Below are 19,925 nucleotides of genomic sequence, written 5' to 3' on the forward strand. Positions count from 1 at the left end.
CCCGAAGGCTCCTTCGTCGAATCCGCTGGCCGCGCCGTTCTCAAGCCCGCCCGCCTCTGCTCACTCAAGCCACCGTGTGTGACGCTGTGTGTTTCGTTGTGAAAGCGAAACTACTTTGTTTGGCCTTCCAAAAGAGGACGATATCCGCTTCGTCATGCCTAGAGCTGATCCGTGCTGGTCGCTGAGGAAATACATCAATTTCGCGCTGTGGATCGTCGGATCGGCTTTCACCGTGGACGAAGCGGAGTCCAGCCCGGGGTCGTCACATGTGGTTGCCGCAAGCTCGCCGGACGCTCCTTCGTTGAATCCGCCGGCCGCTCCGTTCTCAAGCCCGCCTGCCTCTGCTCACTCAAGCCGGCCTCCGCATACTCTAGGCTGCGGTGTGTGACGCTGTGTTTCGTTGTGAAAGCGAAACTACTTTGTTTGGCCTTCCAAAAGAGGACACGACTAGAAATCAGTGGTTAAGTTGTATTTACAACACTGTTCCAGAACAGTTTAACCCAAATATTCAGATGTGTGCTGCGCATTGTATAGAGGACTGTTTCCTGATCCTGGTAGAGTAGACTACAATGCCGGCTGTTCTGACTCACAGACTGTAAGTACGTTTTTTATATTTAAAGAATTTGCCACTGATGATTCAAACGCGAGTTTTGAGCAGTGTAGAGTAGCACTTGTTGTTTGTCATTTCTCCGATCACAAACGCAGACATGGTTTTATGTTACGCTCCGGCCGGGACACGGCATCACAGTATGGTAAGGAGCGTAACATTTCCGTCACACGCTTGAGGTATTCGGCCAATCACAACACACTTAATATCTGGCCAATCAGAGCACACCTTGCTTTTCAGATCGATGAGCTTTGTAAAAATCTACGCGTTTCAGAAAGGCGGGGCATAGAGGAGAAACAATAATGTACAGTATGTGGAAAAGAATGTGTTTTTTAAACCTTAAACCGCATAAACACATTTTATTACACCAAATACACAAAATAATGTTCTTTTTAGCAACATCATAATAATAACATAATGACCCCTTTAATTAGTTATCAACATTTAGAATATTCAGTTTTTGTTTTTTCATCTAATATTATAATACCTTGTCCTAACCAGATGCGATTCGGTAAGATTCCAGCGACAAGCAATTCATTTGTCCACACCAGACACGGCTACAATATCAATAAAAAAAATCACAGCCAATCAGAAGAGTGTATGGGAGGGCTCTCTTCACAAGCAGACTGAACTCACAACAAAGTGGACTAGTACATAATCTAATAGATAAATATTAAACCATTTTAAAATGATTAAAAATACATACTAAGTGACTGATACAATCTTTGTCATGGAAAACACTTGTTGGTTCAGTTATAATGTTTATGTTTCCTTTGAGTTAAATTATCCATTGTTGCTTGCAGTATGGCTATAAAGGTCACGCAAACTAACATTTGACCATTTTAACATTAAATAAGCACATAATCAGAACCTGAGATTATGGCTGTCAGTTTGTGTGTTGTTGTTGCTCCTGCTGTGATGTTACAGAAATAGAAATTGTTTCTAAAATAGAATCAGAAGTCGTTCGTCACATATTGTCATCGTGGCTAGTTAGGACAAAAACTCTGATTAACAAGGAAAGAATACCTTTTACCGCTACATCTGGTTCGGATGCAGTGTAATATTATTTCGATTTTATTAGTTTTCAACTTTACTTCAAATAATGCAAACAGTTTTTAATGGTTTTAATTTTGATTAGCAATATCAGCACTGCGACTATAATTACAATTCAGTCATCAGTTGTTTTTCACCGATAACTTCCACCTCCACTGCAGCTCTCAAATCAAATATGGCGCAAGCCGTTTTGGTTTTATGAGACACCTGGTTATGAGACACTGGAGAACCAATTATGTTTGATGTTATTGATGTCCAACCTGGAACATAGATGCCAAATTTGATTTGAGAGCTGCAGAGGAGGAGAGGATTATTAGTGAATAACTTCATTCTGTTCTTCACTTCAGATGGCTAAAAATATAGTGCTGAAGTTATACAGGCCATTTCTGTGGTGCCTTTTGTCAGTTTGTGGTCACTATGAATTATTATCAAATAACAGCATACAGGACTGGACCAACATGAAGATATGCAAATAATGAGTGCTTTTTCATATTTAGGTGGCTATACCTTTAAGAAATGCAACCAAACCATTTTAAATATATGCTTATTAACTCTGTCTCGTACGATTCGAAAGCTAGATAAAGAAACTGATTTGAAACTCACTCAAGGCTGTAATCATGTCACTATCACTGGATAGTGGTTATTTACCTGCAATGTTCAATTTTACTGTGTGCTGTGGCTGGTGCAATTTAGAGGGAGTTCACAGCTAAGACCAAACTGATCTGAAAGGTTCATTTGATAGTGTCAAGTTAAGAGATGAGGCTTCCCAATCCACACGGCTATTCACTACATCCCCAGTCCTCTTTAATGATACAGCGATACGACATTAAGTGAATTAATAGAAATTGGAAACATTCTTAGAAGGATACTCATATCTTTTAGGCTTTAAGCCATTTCATTTTTTTCAAATATACAAATTACTTTATATTTTACATTTTAAAATATACTGCACAATTAAGCAAACATGCTGTGCAGTTTAAACAGTTTAAGATTTCAACAAGATTCAGAACCGTTCAAAAGTTTGGGGTTAGCAAGAAGTCTCTTCTGCTCACCAAGACTGCATTTATTTGATCAAAAATACAGTAAAAAAAGAGTAAAATTGTGAAATATTTGTACAATTTCAAATAACTGTTTTTGTTTGAATAAATTGTAAAATGCTATTTATTTTTGTGGCGCAAAGCTGAATTTTCAGCATCATTACTCCAATCTTCAATGTCACGTGATCTTTCAGAAATAATTTTAATATGCCGATTTGCTGCTCAAGAAGCGTTTCTGATTATGTTACCTGCCGATTAATTAATTTAATGCATCCTTGCTGAATAAAGGTAACAATTTTTTTAAAAAGGTTAACATAATGTAATGTACTAACGTGGTAGCACAGTCTTTTATATTAAAAGAGACATGCAGATTGTTTTATAATTGTATATAATTTATTAACTACAATATTTGTTCAATTTTGAATGTTACCTTTTAAATTTTTGCTGATTAATAATGGATTTATTTTGTATTACTTATTTTTTGCTGAAAATTCTATAATATGTGTTTAATGGCAGGCTCCACTGCGACAACTTACACCATATAGTGTGACAACATGACCCTACTAAGCCATGTTATCCAAAAGGTCAACGTGTGTTTAATGAACTGTATGTCATTTTCTCAAAGGGCACACAGAAATAAACCCACCCTGAGAAATACAGACAGCAGTAAACACTGCTGTGACAACAAGCCCCGGTCTCCCTTACAAGTGTGCGAACACATCGTATAATGTATTACTGACAGAATTAGATTACATATTGTCCTCTCACCTTATACTGTACAAAACATTCCCGTTTTTAGAGATCCTCAAAAGCTTGTTGTCAGTAGTAACCTCGTGGAAATTGGCTCCCTTTTCATTGGCAAAGAACAGATCGGGTTTCCAAATGGAGTCCAACATGGAGGGATCAAGGTCAAGGGAGTCATCGGGATACTCGCTGTAGGCCAGCCGAGGGTCATTCCACTGCTGTCTCAGGAAAATGTTCACTCTGTAATCCTGTTGGGCGCACAAAGACAGCCATGTCAACAGATCAGAGGCGAGGAAGCGAGACCAGCACATTTGATCAGCTTTTTGTTTTTTTTGCTAGTATGTCTAATCTTAGTCCAGGTAAATTTGGTGTTGTCTCAGTATATATTTTGCCTGAGATAATTGTTATCCATGCAGCCAGACTGGTGAGATGGCCAGTGCGTAAAAGCAGACAACGTAAATCAGTGGCATTTGGCCCCAACACACTGCCATAATGGCCAATTCTTCTCCAAAACAGGCATGCGGTTATTTCATTTCAGGGAGACCATTAAACTGTCTGGGCACTAATGCACCTTGGGATGATCGGCAAGGCACAGAATATAGTGGATGACCTTTGCAAAGGCAATCAGCTTCAACATGCAAGGACATTTCAGGGCAATTATCCTAATGTAAGGTGACCGGTTCATCCCAAGAAATGTGAAATATTTTGATGGAGGAGAATCATCTGTCTCTTATTAGATTTGCCTCTCAGAGAGCGCAGCCACCATAGCACGGGAAAAGAACAAGTCCCATCGATTTTACTTTGTCAATATTTCTCCTTTATAAAAAACAGCCCACGGACGCAAAATGAACCCTGTAAAAACAACAGAGCGATACTTCATTACCGCAAGCATTATCTCAGGTGTTATGTAAACACGTCTGTTCTCCTCAGCAAATGCAAATTACACACATTTAACATCACGAATATATGTATATAGCAAAATTAGTAAAACCTTTTGCTCTTGTCTACTGCGATTATCCGACATCCGTTACTACAACCGAACAGGACGCCCGCAGTCAAATGCACAGCTAGTTTCCGACAGAATGATTTTGCGAACAAGCGAGGAGTGGGCGCACATTCATCAGCTTTTTTTCTGATTTGATTTCTCTAGGCTAAGGAGAGTGATTTATGGCAACAACCCACTCATAATGCCATTCAAGCCCAAGGCCAGATCCTATACTGACGGTGACATATTAGAAAAAGTTTGCACGACTCTCGCGCGCCCAACTCTGCTAACAAATGACGGACGTTGAAATTTACACGTGCTTCCTCAAGAAAATGAAAGAGACGGCGAGCTAATTAAATAGCCACTCGCTACTCCCGTGGGCCCCGTGCCTTACAAAAAGGGTAAACAATTAGGACAGTGGAAGGCCGGGGGGAACACCCGTCTCAGTAGTGGCCGGAGTCGCTCAGATCATTACTGGATGAAACATTGTTCTCGGCTGCCCTATAAGCGCTAAAGATTTATCGATACGGCTGGCGTTACCTGCTCCTGCCCCGCCTAAAGAGACGGCGAGCTAATTAAATAGCCACTCGCTACTCCCGTGGGCCCCGTGCCTTACAAAAAGGGTAAACAATTAGGACAGTGGAAGGCCGGGGGGAACACCCGTCTCAGTAGTGGCCGGAGTCGCTCAGATCATTACTGGATGAAACATTGTTCTCGGCTGCCCTATAAGCACTAAAGATTTATCGATACGGCTGGCGTTACCTGCTCCTGCCCCGCCACCTCGCCGCCGCTTGCTCAGTGTGAACACGAGCATGAGCAACTCGGATCAATTCCACTGCTTATGGAGGAAAGAAAGAGTGGAAAGTGATGCATTTGTTCTGCTTGAGGGGCTTCTGCAAGCCTCTGAAGTTTTGGAGCTGCTCAGCTGGTGCCAAACAGGAAATCTTGGCATTATTATTTTTTTGTGCTCATAAAGGCTCGAGAAAAAGTATGACCTTCACCAGATCAATGTTTAAAAAAAAAAAAAAAAAAAACATCTAGAAATGCATTGACATTGAAAGCACTTTAAAAATAACATGGCCCAGGAGGTACTTATGGGCATGTAATCAATATATAATCAATGGGTTCAAATTTTTCCCATTTTTCCCCAAGAATGATATTTTTATTAGCCTCCACACATCAGAAGATAATGGTCTGTTTATTATAAGTTTGTGCTGCAGTTCTGTCGTCTGCCGCTTTAAATGCTCGCGCTCTTTCAATCAATCAATCCAATCAAAAAGGTTCATCAGTAAAAAAAAAAAAACATTTTGAAAGTGATTTCAACAATATCGCTCCTCTGCATCATTATCATTTCAGTTACCCTAGTAAAAAAAAAACCTATGCCATCATTTATTTAAAATACATTTAATTCATACTAAGCATACTTGAAATACATTAATACATTTATTGACATATCACTTAAGACTTACTGATATAACATTATAATGACATTTTATTTGGAGTGTTTCTTTATTGCACAATGCACATTTCTTAATAAAATGTGTGCTATTGATGAGGATTGTATGATCTTTGAATAATATCAGACTTTAAATGCAAGATATTGAAAGTGTACCTGAAGTATACTTGCAATAGTTCCACGTTAGCACAATCAAATATACTTCAGTATGCCTTTAGTTGGACCTCAGCACTACTTTTGCACAATTTAAGTGCAGTAAGCACAAAATTAGTTATTCCAATTTAGCAGACTTTAAGTATGCCAGTTTAGTATACTAAAAGTACAACTGCAGAGGATTTGTATTAAGCGCATAAATATGTAAATTTATTTTAGTATATTTCTTTTTCACTAGGGAAGTCATGGGAAGGCATTGATAATTCAATTAAAATCTGGATTCAAAATATTAAAACCTTGAAATAAACAGAACAGATGAAAAAAAAAATGTTATAAAAAAATAAAGAAGCATATTTACTTCTCAATCACATCAACTTAATCATTTGTATTGACAAAAAGATGTATTACAATTAGAAAAATGCACAATAGAAGAATATTTCTCATAAATTTGGAGCCCGTTTATCAGATTTGTTTTTCACAAAGAAAGTATAGGGTTACATATCATGTGCATCACTTTAATCCATATACTCACCATTGTTGTTTCAGCAATGGATCCAAAACTGTTAATAAAAATGTTGCATGTTACGTTCACAGGTGGACCTGTGGAAAAAGAAAAACAACAAAAAACAACAACAAATAAGTTAACGGATACTGATAAAATTAAGCAAGTTATCCTCTAAATTTTAAACTTACCAAAACATATTCTTTATTAAGAAACAACTAACAATACTAACCAAAACTTACCTGCTTACTGCTAAATAAGCACATTGTCACTGACAAAGAATGTAAATCAGATTTTTAAGATATGCATCATCTTACAAAGCAAAGATACTGTTAAAATATGGAGTAAAATTATCAATACAGGATAGTGAGTTAAGTCTTCTGTAAAGACAAAGACCAGTAGTTTTATTATCAGGACAGAACAAACCCTCAAAAAGGCAAGCCACTGTTTCTCCCATTTCTGTTTTAGAAATATTATATGTAAATCTCTTATGCTTGTGCACAAATGAAAACCTGCAGTCATAGAGATGTTGAACAGAAACCATACTTCTGCTGTTAAAAGAACCAAGCGATCCATCACATATGGCTCTGTAAACACAGAAAGGGGGATATTCTGAGTGCCACGGCGTTCATGGCCTCGTAAAGACCCTGCCAGGCTTCTCCAGACATCTGATTTAGTTAGATACAGAGCTGCAGAACAGCATGGAGAAACCCTGAACCCCATTTCTCTGCCTGCTGACGAGCCACACGCAGCATCCTAAGGTGCTGAATGAGTAGATTACTGCAAAGAAACATATTGCAATCTGCAAAGTCTGGCAATTCTATAAAGGCTGCAATTTCTTCCTGAAGTGTAATCCACAAGAAAACTATTACCTGGAAATAAATCCACCTTACAAGTATGATTTGACCAAATTTTACAGTGTATAGCATTGTGCCATAAGAAATGTTTTAATTGAGGAATAGTCCTTAGTCAGGTAGTGGCATATTTACTTTTTGACAAGATTGAAAATGAGGCTGTGAGGGGTAGAAGTACAGTGCGTTCAATGGATTGTATGGTTGGTTATAGATTGTTGTTGATGAACCGTCCTTCTGAAAAAAAGAAAAAAAAACTTCATAAAACAGTTTAGAAAATTGTGAGTTGTGAAAATTACATGATCTAAATTGTGAAGACTGTAATCGAACCCTTCACAGCATCGTTTTCATCCGAGTTAAATTCAATATGGCGCATAGCCTGACTAGTTATATCTCCCTTACGAAAATTAGCCAGGGTTTTATTATAGTCCAAGTGTAGTAAGATTGAGTACCATTTGTATGGCCACAGTTTTACTACAGATAACATGTTTAATTTGTGATTACTATAGTTTAACTACAATAACCATGTTTTTTGGTTTTATCTGTAGTAAATCCATGGTTAATTTTCATAAGGACTTTGACTTCATAAGGACTCTATTTCAAAACCTAGTGAACAACTTCATAGCCTACTAACTACAAAGGCAGCTACCTTCTAAGGGAGCATCCTATCCATAATTAAACCAATTTCTTCCACCAGTTCTTCACGAAGACTCAACTCGCAATTGATTTTGTTAAGTTAACAACAATTCTCTAACAAACAAGTAGTTGAGTAGAATTAAAGGTTTTATGCAATGTAATATGCCAGTTTAAAATTTTTTTCAGTACTGAATGAAATATAGTATTATTTATAAATAAACATTGCTTTGTGAGCCATCTTGGATTTACTTTTTCACTCATTGTAGTGCATTAACGTTGAAGGTCACATGTGATTCTAAGGGTAGGGTAGGCGATTTTTGGAGAGGCTGCAATAGCAAGCTAACTTTGAAAGCATAAGATCCCATCCTACCTGCAAATCACTCTCCAAAGCCTCGCCTCCTCCAAAACACATGACTGCACACAGGCAGAGCAGAGGCTAACCAGCGACACGATGGGAGATGGCGTCAACACTGTCAGATCACATTCACCAGTGAGAAAATATTACAGTACAAAGCACATAATATTACAATAATGACGCTTCCAATCTCGCTCGGTCTTCTATAGCGTAATGGAATGTGCTGATGACGTATCATGTCTGCGTGAACAGGGAGCGCAGAGGTATGCAAATACATACACTGACAGGCAGGTAAGGACAGCCTATCACAGTCTTCAGGGAGGAATATGATTGGACGAAGATATTATGGTCCTACACCTTCCACAGACGATAAATATATATAAATGCATTTAGACCACTTAATTTAGTGATTGCTATCAAGATGTGAAGAGACTTTCAACCATCACACAAAATGTTTTTGAACCAAATCGTCTACCCTGTTTTTCTATGAGAAAATGTTTCTCTCACAGATTTAATCAAAAATATCTTAATTTGTGTTCTGAAGATGAATGAAGGTCTTACAGGTTTGGAACGACATGAGGGTAAGTAATTAATGACAGAATTTAATTTTTGGGTGAACTAACCCTTTAAAATAAAGATTTTAAAAGGCTTGTGTTTTTAAGAAGAAGACTTTTGGTTTTTCCCAAAGAACGTTTCACGTCACACGCGCTGTGTGAAGAACAGACTGAAAGGATTGTCAACACATCCCACCACTGTATGGCCAGATGAGACGCAAACTACGTTTTCTCGACTGGATAACCAGTGTCTCGCTAGTAAAGTTTTGATGGATGAAGATTGCAATCAAGGTAAAGACGATTGTGGTGGCGTACAGGAGTCGTAAAGTACAGAAAGAACGCGTGAGTCCATTATAATAATGCGTGTATGAGTGCTCTTGATGCACTGATCGCACATTGTATTTATGCACAGGCACAGACATTTCCGTACATTCATGTTATTTCCACACACATTTACGATAATGTTTTGATTTGTCATGTGTATGTTGCTGTGTTTAGTTATACTGAATGGATCCGTGTACTGTAGTAGATATATGCAGTCAGCAAGCGGTTGGGTTAGGTTTTTTTTGGCATCTCCATGTGGTCCTGTTCGGTATCGCAACTTGGCTTCTCTAAAATGTAAAAAAGCTCTTTGCTGTTGCACTGTACCATAAAATTAAAAAATTTTTTTTTTTCATATATGCTTATATGGGCTCCTCATATCATTTGGTTCTTTGGTGTCCTTTTGGAGTTTCTAAGTGTCCTTTTTTGGAAAGACATCTAAATTTATCTTGAAAGAAGCTTACAGAAAATATAGATTTTTGAGAATCACCCTTCAATCTTTTGGTTTACTTTGCTGGATATAGCAAATGATGACAAAATAAACATTTGAAACAAGATAAATGGTCTATGCTTAATTTCATGAAGTGTGCGATTAATCACAGAAAAAGGATGTGATTAATCAGATTAAAATTTTTAATGGATTGACAACCCTAATATATATATAACAACAAAATTGACAGAATTAATAGAATACTAAAAAAACAGAATACAGTAAAGTTTACTACAAAAATAAAGAATATAGTACTGTGTACTACAATTAAGGAATAGAAATAAACACCAAAAATAAAATTCTATACTAGAATACTACAAAACAAAAACAATATAATATAGAACAATATTATAACACTACTAAAAACTACAATACTTCAGAAAATAGTGTAAAACAGTACAACTTCAAAAAAACTGAATATAGAGCAAAATCGTACAAAACAGAACACTACAAAATAATGAATTTGATAAAGAAAAGAATAATATACTAGACTACTACTACTGAAAAAAACTCTATAGAATCGTAAAAAAAAAATTCAAAAATGGAGCACAGAATAGTAAAAAATCTAAATACTACAAAAATAATTGTACAATAGAACAACAGAATAATACACAATAAAATACAATAGAATAATATACAGAATAGTAAAAAAACTACATAAAAATAGAATGTAGCACAGAAAAGTAAATGAAATGGAATACTACAAAAGAATATGGTTATAGAATAATACACAAAAACAAAATACTACATTACACTATAATTATTAAACAAAAACAACAATATGGTATAAAATAATACAAAAAAACAAAATACTATTTTAGATTACTACATAGGCCTGGGCAATAAAACGGTATCGATATCGACGGTACACCTTCATCGATAACGATATTAAACAAATATTCGATATAGCGCACGATATAGGCACATACTAGTGATGCAGACAGCTCACACAAACACGAACACATGCTGAATTGAGTGCTGTGTCTGTGATTGTGAATAAAAACATTAGTCGAATTTAAAATAAACATTTGTATTTGAATGCAAAAATGGTACAATGGAATGTTAGGTGTGCGTCAGGGAGCGTCATCAGTGGAGCGCAAGATGCGGTGATGATGAGGTAAGTGGTGTTGCATTTTAATGTTTTGTTAGTCTAGCCCACGAGATGCGCCGCTGCTGTGTTATTCGTTCAAAATATTAGAGAAATATAGTAGCTCAATGCGTAGAAGATCTTGATTAGGTTAAAACCGAAACCAAGCCATTCACACAGAACGCATATTCAGCACATTTTTAGATGGACAAATATGACTGCTGCACTCGCGTCTCATGCAAGAGATGCAAAGAAAGTCATGCAAAGTTAAAACAGTTTTAACGTTTAGAAAACGCGACGTGAATTTGTGAAGGTTTATTTCATTTCACTGCGTCTCATTTGTTTTTAAATGCAATCTGTGCGATCGGCAATTTGGCTGTTTGTATTAGGCTAAGCAATGCATAAACACATGATGCTGTTTTGTTAATATAATGTTTATATATAAACATAATTGTTTATGCAGTTTACAAAATTATATTTGTTTTATATATGTTAATTTAGACGTTACGCACGTTTTTATAGACAGTTATTTGAATTGAAAGTTTAATGCGCTGCATTATTTTGCTCATTGCGCCCTCGGGAAACAAGTCAAAAGTTTCCTTAAGACTTATTTAATCTGCATATAAAACATAAGAAAGGAGATATTTGTTAAAATTTTATTTTGTGTTTGACTGTTAAAAAATAATATATATGCCTATATATATTTGTTGTTTGTCTTAATGAAGTGGGCTATGGTTAAATAAAAAAAAAATACAGTGGTTAAAAAAAAAAGAAAAGATATTGCTCTGTTTTAAAAAAGGTTATAAAAAATGTCAATAATTATCGATACAGAATGATATGAAACATATATCGTTGATATATTTTTTAGCTATGTCACCCAGCCCTAAAACTTCAAAAAAGAGAATATAATATAGAATAGCAAAAACAGAATACTATACTAGACTACAATTAAACAAACAACAATATGGTGTAGAATATTACAAAAACAAAATGCTACTTTAGAATACTACAAAAAACAGAACATAATATAGAATAATACTACAAAAACATAATATAGTACAGAAAAACAGAACACTATAATACACTACCATTAAAAGCAGAATTATAGTACAAAACAGTAAAAAAAGAATACTAAAAACAGAATATGGTATAGAATAGACAGAACATAATATAGAATAATACTACAAAAACATAATATAGTACAGAAAAACAGAACACTATAATACACTACCATTAAAAGCAGAATTATAGTACAGAACAGTAAAAAAAGAATACTAAAAACAGAATATGGTATAGAATAGTTCACACAAAAAAAATACAGAATGCTATACTAGACTATTACTAAACGAGAATATAGTATAAAATAGAACAAAAAAGAAAATACTATTTTAGAATTCTACAATAACAAAACAAAAACAATATAATATAGAGTAGTAAAAAATGCTCTTCTAGATTACTATATTCAAAAACAAACAAAATATTCCACGCACTGGAAAAAAAAGCAATTTAGCCCAACAGGCCCTGAAATGTGCTAGCAAAGCACTGCGACAAAACATTAAATGAACAAAACAACAATTAATAGCCTGGCAAATGAATATACAGAGCAGCTATATGGATCCCAGCCTGAAACATCATTCTATATTCCATATATTCCGTGTTTTCTACTTAAAACAACCCATTCTAACAAAACCAAATCCAGATTGAACAGGAGTCACAGCCATCCATCACTCCAGGTTCGGTTCAGCTAGAGGCGACCCTAACCATTAAGGGGATTGTATTAAAATTCATAAGGGCCGGACAGCGGCGGCTCAGACAGGAAGAGATGCCCGTGCAGTGACAGCTAGTTTCAGAGAGAGTGTCTGAGTTAGCATTGTCACATGCCTATAAGTAATGACACACTGCTAAATTACCAGGATCTCTTCCTGCCCCTGAGGCTAGCATCACTGATAGGGGAAACATGACAGCCTTGGAGGAGGGAGGCTGGAGAGAGACATAAATCAATAGGAGGGCTGAGGCTCCGAGTCCAGAATGGAGAATGAGTCGACTACAGTTTGATTACACTGGATTACCTGGTAGCTGCAGCCGCAGAAGTCATGAGATAAAATGGTCAATATCGCAGCAAAATTGATTCACACTGAGGTTAACTGATGGTTTTAACGATATGAGAGACTGTGTCAATTGTTTCATTATGCACAGCAGCTATGCGTATGAAATAATAAGATTAGAGATAAGAAGAAAATTAGATTAATGCGACGAGTTTCTATTAAATTGCCCAAAATCTCGGCTGGGCTAGCGATGGCACTGAACTTCTTCACCATCCAATTCAGATTTCATTGGTCATTATATAGAAATGCTGTTGGGGTTTCTTAAATATTTTAGATATTCAGATATTTAATAATCTGTCTGTGTAGATTCATAACTAAATCATCAATTAGTACTCACACTACAGTCCTACCAGTGTTGAGAATAACTAGCCAGAAGTAGCGACAATACTAACTTAAGCAAATTTTTCAATATTTAACATTTCATTTTTAAAACAGTGTCATTTTCCATTAACAAGCACTTCTTCAAACTGTGTAGCTGACAAAATGCTACATATGTCTGTTTTTATGAACAAACAGAGGTAATAATCAGACATGCGCTGCTAGAAATATCTTTCGCTTTCAAATAAAGTTCAATCTATTTTACTATACTATTTTTTAATAATAAGTTATTAGCTAAAAATAGCTTCTCTAACAGAGTCATGCATGGTTATTATGGGGAAACAAACTGAGCAAAGTAAAAACTGTATGGAAACTAAATGTTGCAAAGTCATATTTCCTTGTGACTTCACATTGAGCTATATATTGGCTGTGTAAATGACTTCGAAATAAAATGTGTGCAATAAAAACAAACCCAAACAGAACCATTGCATCCCAACAAATTAAAAATTATATTCAAAGACATTTACAACCGGATGCTTCAAACAGCAACCTTTACATGGTCATGCCGAATTATGTTTAAGGTATACACAAAAGAACATGACTGATAATAACTAACATTATGAACATGGCTCTTAATGCACTGTTAATATATGCATACAATACACATTAAACACACTGCAGACATTTTACAGCACACCAATAGCTAGAAGTAATCTCAGCTGGGATGAACGATGCTTAACCATTGTGTGATAAATGCAATATAATACTGTAATAATATGATTTGTGGATACTCCTCCTAAGATCATTCATGAGAACACAGGAGCCGTGACAAACATCCAGAAGACTTCACATAAAGGGAGTGATCCGTGTATATAATGCCTTTAATAAAGCTAAATAACAGGGCTGTAATAAGAATCCAGCAGCAGCGTGCGGCCCATAGGACTAAAACTGCATCTCTGCAGTCTCAATACTCACATAAACAACATTACATGCAGTAAGGGAACAACTGCACATCAGAATCAAATATGGTATTATTTAAATGCAATATCTGAAAGCATGGCTTGTTATCTAAAGCAACAAAATTTTATAAGATTAGATGTGTCAACAGTTTTTTTGTTCAGTCAGGTGTAGAAATTCATTTGCTCTCTCAATTTAATTATAATTTAAGCCAAGATCAGAGGAAAAATCAATGGTGCACAGACAAAAAGCATGCCCGGCTACACAAAGGGATACACTGGCACTAAATAGTGGCAGTCAACAAGCTCCAAAGCTAAACCAACAACTGGAGGCTACATCCAGAATTAAATAAATACTAATTTCCACAGCGAAAGCAAAAAGAAGCTAATTAATAATTAAATGCATGCTATTTTGCAATTGTCCCGCCTGAAGCCCAATTACTCCGATCCTCCCACCGGAAAATAAAGGTCAAGCAATGATATCCAATTACACCACAAAGTAAACTAAAACCACTATGCCCATATAAATATTTGCCGTTATCAGTTAGCATGCCATTTATAAAAAGAACAGATGCATGACTGATGTCATTTGCATTAGTTAGGTTACTCTCAGTTATTAACAAAACAGACAGACATCTTTAACTCATATCATTTAGCCGTTTCTCAGATGAGAAATCACCCGGATTGCATGAATCAATATGCTTGTATAATCCCGGATAAATAAAAAGAAAGTACCTTTCTTGTGAGTACCATCAGATTTGGAGCCTTGTGGGTCTAATGAAAAAAAGATCAGGATTAATAACATGATATTCTAACAGCAAGATGTTTAGCTTTTTTTTCTCTTTGCGGAACCAACAACAGAAAAAAAACATAAGCAGCATGGCTCACTTATTCTACTTCACTCTAGGGATGCGCCGATCCGATATTCATATCGGGTATCGGCTCCGAAAGTGCCATTTTTCTCAGATCGGGTATCGGTCAGAGAGAGCCGATCCAAATCGGAGATTTTTTATTTTATTTATTTTCCTGATTGTGCGAATTATTCTGTGTTACTTCTGAAGCCATACGATATCTTAATGTGAGCTACATATGAATATTTAAGTCCTTACATTAAAGTTCACACAAACTAATTTCTCCGCTGTGGCTGTCAATCATTTGTTCAGCCTTTAAACCCTGGTCGCGTTCGGTTACAGCAGTCAGCTCGGTAAAGCTCTCTCCAAGATCATTCTGTGTTCCCATTACACTTGATTTGTAAATACATGTCTATGATTTTGCAAAAAGGACTTTATCTTCTTGCCAAAGTTTAATGTTGTTCCCTTTCAGTCGGTCACTCCGAGTCACGTCGGTGACCGACGAATTGGGATATCGCTTCGATAGACCAATCTACTTTGAGTGTAAACTAAACGAGCCAATGCACATTGGCATGCAATTATTGCATCCAGCTGCCGCTGATCACAGCGTGAGTATAATAAGGCAGCAGGTGCAATGCATACCAGCTTTTCGCTTCGGAGCCGAGCGACAACATCGTTCTGCTCTATATTTATTTAGAGAACTACGAGTTTAGCACGCTCTCGGAAGCTTTCTTTGTTGGCGAGACGGCGCTTCAGTGGTGGTCGTTCCAGTGTCGAGTGGGTTGCGCACTTCAGGCTGCACTACCCCCTGTCGTGTTGCAAGTGGCCATCTCCCCTGTGCGCCTCAGCACTAAAAGAGCATTTCCTAAAAGAGCAAATTTCTCTAAAAGAGCTCCATGGGGGCGTCTTTATAAAGACGACGGATCGTCCTTGTAAGGATGCCATTTCACCTGTGCGTTTCTGGGTGCGGTCGTTACCTGCCAGCAGTAGCGCGGGCGGTTTGAGGGTTACAGTGATGGCAAGTACCGCAGGGAACAAACCCTCTGGGGACCATCACTCCTCTTGCTCCTCTGATCCAGTGGAGCGACCCACATAACGCACTGGGCCCTCTTTAAAGAGCATACCAGCGGTATCCAGTGGACCTCCCCCCGACCAGATGTCGATCTCAGCATCGGAGGAAGAGCTGTCCGATGAAGATTCGGCCGCGCTGCCGCCCTCCGGGATGGTGGCAAAGCCTGAATTGGATCCGGAGATGACAGCTATGCTTTCCCGGGCCGCCGAAAGGGTCGGGCTCGAGTGGAAACCTCCACCGTGTCCCGAGCCCTCAAGGCTGGATGATTGGTCTCTCGGGGTGGCTCGCGCTGGTTCTCAGTGCCCCGCCCCGGTGCCTTTCTTCCCGGAAGTGCATGACGAGCTGCCCGAAACCGGCCGGCGGGCTCCTACTCCCTCACCACCCTCGACGACGGTGCAGCGAAGGGGTATTCGGCGATCCCCCCGGTGGAGCGGGCGGTAGCGATGCAATTGTGTCCTAAGTCCGCCTCCTCCTGGCGGGGAGACCAGGTACTTTCTTCCCGGGCCTGTAGGCATTCGTCTGGTCTAACCGCCGCCCGAGTTGGGTCCCTGTGTTCCACCTCGCTGCCCCACTGTGGGTACGGCTGTGGTTCCGCTGGTCCCGCTTGTACGGGTTCTGGGCACTTGGTCAGCGCTATCCAGCCCGTCTCGCTAGCTTCTGCGGACCATCAGCCTCAGCTATGCGATTCAGTTCGCCCAGCACCTGTCCAAGTTCAGCGGTATCCGCTTGCCAGCCGATGCCCCTGTTCTGCGGGCAGAGATCGCAGTCCTACTGGCGAAGGATGCGATAGAGCCGGTCCCTCCGGCCGATATGAGGTCGGGGTTTTACAGCCCTTACTTCATTGTACCCAAGAAAGGCAGTGGGTTACGGCCAATCTTGGATCTGCGAGTCACAGAGGAACGTATGCGGTCTGTGCTAGCCTGCTTGAATACATTCAAGGGCAGGACAGCGGTCCCACTGATACTTTTCAGAGGCTCCTGTGGCATATGGCGGCCGCAGCGGCACTTACACCGCTCGGCCTGTTACATATGAGACCGCTCCAGCATTGGCTTTATGGCCTAGTCCCGAGGTGGGCATGGAAGCGCGGCACTCACCGGGTCCAAGTTACACCGGCCTGTCGCCAAACCAAGAAAGGCAGTGGGTTACGGCCAATCTTGGATCTGCGAGTCACAGAGGAACGTATGCGGTCTGTGCTAGCCTGCTTGAATACATTCAAGGGCAGGACAGCGGTCCCACTGATACTTTTCAGAGGCTCCTGTGGCATATGGCGGCCGCAGCGGCACTTACACCGCTCGGCCTGTTACATATGAGACCGCTCCAGCATTGGCTTTATGGCCTAGTCCCGAGGTGGGCATGGAAGCGCGGCACTCACCGGGTCCAAGTTACACCGGCCTGTCGCCAAACCTTCACCCCGTGGTCAGATCTTGCGTTCCTCCGGGCAGGGGTGCCCCTAGAGCAGATCTCCGGGCATACGGTGGTCTACACGGATGCCTCCACCACCGGGTGGGGTGCCACGTACAACGGGCACACAGTCTCAGGGGTTTGGACAGGCCCGCAGCTGCATGGGCACATCAATTGCCTAGAGTTGTTGGCAGTGCGCCTTGCCTTGAACCGTCTCAAAGGGCGCTTATGAGGCAAGCACGTACTGGTCCGAACGGACAATACAGCGACCGTTGCGTACATCAACCGACAAGGTGGTCTGCGCTCCCGTCGCAACTCGCCCGCCACATCCTCCTTTGGAGTCGGAAGGTTCTGAGGTCACCTCGTGCTGTTCATATTCCGGGTCCTGCTAAACCGTACAGCTGACGAGCTGTCTCGAGCAATGCTCCCGGGAGAATGGCGACTCCATCCCCAGATGGTCCAGCTGATTTAGAGACGTTTCGGAGCCGCTCAGACCTGTTTGCTTCTCCAGAAACCGCTCACTGCCAGTTGTACTCCCTGACCGAGGGAACACTCGGCACAGACGCACTGGCACACAGCTGGCCGCAGGGCCTGCGTTTCCCCCAGTGAGCCTTCTCACACAGACACTGTGCAAAATCCGGGAGGACGAGGAGCAAGTCTTGCTAGTGGCGCCGTATCGGCCCACTCTGACCTGGTTCCCCGAGCTAGTGCTCCTCGCGACAGCCCCTCCTTGGCTTGAAAACTCTGCTCCTGCTTGCACTGGCTTCTATCAAGAGGGTAGGGGACCTGCACGCATTTTTTGGCGACGATTCGTGCCTAGAGTTTGGGCCGGCTGACTCCCAGGTAATCCTGAGGCCCCGGCCCGGCTACGTGCCCAAGGTTCCCACTACACCCTTCAAAGACCAAGTGGTGAACCTGCAAGCGCTGCCCCCGGAGGAGGCAGACCCAGCCCTGGCTTTGCTCTGTCCCGTCCGAGCATTAAGGTGCTACGTAGACCGGACACAAAGCTTCAGGACCTCAGAACAGCTCTTTGTCTGTTACGGAGGCCGGCAGAAGGGGAATGCCGTCTCTAAGCAGAGGATGGCCCACTGTATTGTGGATGCCATCACTCTGGCTTATCAGGCACAGGGTGTGCCTTGCCCATTCAGGCAGCGGGCTCACTCAACTAGAAGTGTTGCATCCTCCTGGGCGCTGGCTCGTGGCACCTCGCTGACAGATATTTGTAGGGCAGCGGGCTGGGCAACCCCCAACACGTTTGCTAGATTCTATAGCCTCCGTGTGGAGCTGGTATCCTCCTGTGTTCTCACCTCAAACGGGTAGTGGCGCCGAGAGGCCCCGGTTAGTGTCGGCTTGCTAAAACTAGTGTCGGCTGGCTCGGCTCCTCAACGAAAACCTGGTATGCATTGCACCTGCTGCCTTATTATACTCTGAAATTTAAAACTGTTAAAAGAAAGGCTCAATAACTGTTGCACAGATATAATACACTACGCATCAATTTCTCTTCCCTTTGTGCTTTGCAGTTTTTAACACGAAGCGCTTACAATGTGCGCACATTGTAAGCGCTTCGTGCTCATAGACTGTCAACCCTCTATATTGCGAGTAAATCACTCGCATATGCGACTAAATCTTCACTCTGGGCGACTAAATGATGTCTAATATTAGCCAATGGCTAATAAATTCTCAGATTTTACTCGTCAGTGTGTGAGTTAGAGGCTGAGTATATGATTAGCACAGATATATTTTCACTCACAGAACACTCTGACTGAGCGCTTCAGTTTCACTCTCCATCAAGCGATCTGATATTTTTCAGTTATTTTGAATGGATGCACAGCACACCTGTGTTTGTGTATTTGACGTAACAAACTCTAGTGTGAAGGCGCACGACTCGCCGTCACTTTCTCTCACACGCACAAAGAGCGAGAGTCTTACATAACATGCAGAATTGATGCGCTACATGTAAATTATATACTTTGTTGTATTTTCCTGTAAAAATAACAGAGTTCCTTTGGAATTATTCAGCTTTTAAGAACTGCCGGGTTTTCCTGTAGTAGGCGGAACTAATGTGCAAACGACAATCTCATTAGCTGGTCCTCACCTATTATCGTCCCTGTTTTGATTTCAGCGAATCAGTTCGAGCAAATGCACACAACCTGATTAATATTCATGAATCCAGTAACTCATTAATCCTTAATGCGTTTTTATATTGTTCTTATTAGTAGAATTTGTATAATAATAATAATAATAATAATAATAATAATAATATCTTATCAGTGTTATTGTTCATTTTATTTTACAGGAACACTGAATGACCAAAAAAAGCACCAGCACCAGTCCTAAGTTCATGGTTACCAAGTTTTAATTCTAATTACTAAACTTCTATTATTAAATAAT

At 39.9% G+C, this 19,925-nt stretch overlaps 1 protein-coding gene across 1 annotated transcript in view; it reads right to left on the minus strand.

The window, feature by feature from the left end:
• The window catches only part of LOC107598350 (glycine receptor subunit alphaZ1-like), an 87,580-nt gene that overhangs the window by 23,189 nt on the left and 44,466 nt on the right, over positions 1 to 19,925 (minus strand). The window contains exons 3-5 of the mRNA XM_016289660.1: positions 14,946 to 14,984; positions 6,568 to 6,635; positions 3,466 to 3,689 (exon numbers count right to left, since the gene is read on the minus strand). Coding sequence (XP_016145146.1) covers positions 3,466 to 3,689; positions 6,568 to 6,635; positions 14,946 to 14,984 — 331 coding nt within the window. The remainder of the gene's footprint in view (positions 1 to 3,465; positions 3,690 to 6,567; positions 6,636 to 14,945; positions 14,985 to 19,925) is intronic.

Source organism: Sinocyclocheilus grahami, unplaced genomic scaffold, assembly GCF_001515645.1.
Source record: "Sinocyclocheilus grahami isolate Dianchi unplaced genomic scaffold, SAMN03320097.WGS_v1.1 scaffold250.1, whole genome shotgun sequence".
Taxonomy (NCBI): Eukaryota; Metazoa; Chordata; class Actinopteri; order Cypriniformes; family Cyprinidae; genus Sinocyclocheilus; species Sinocyclocheilus grahami.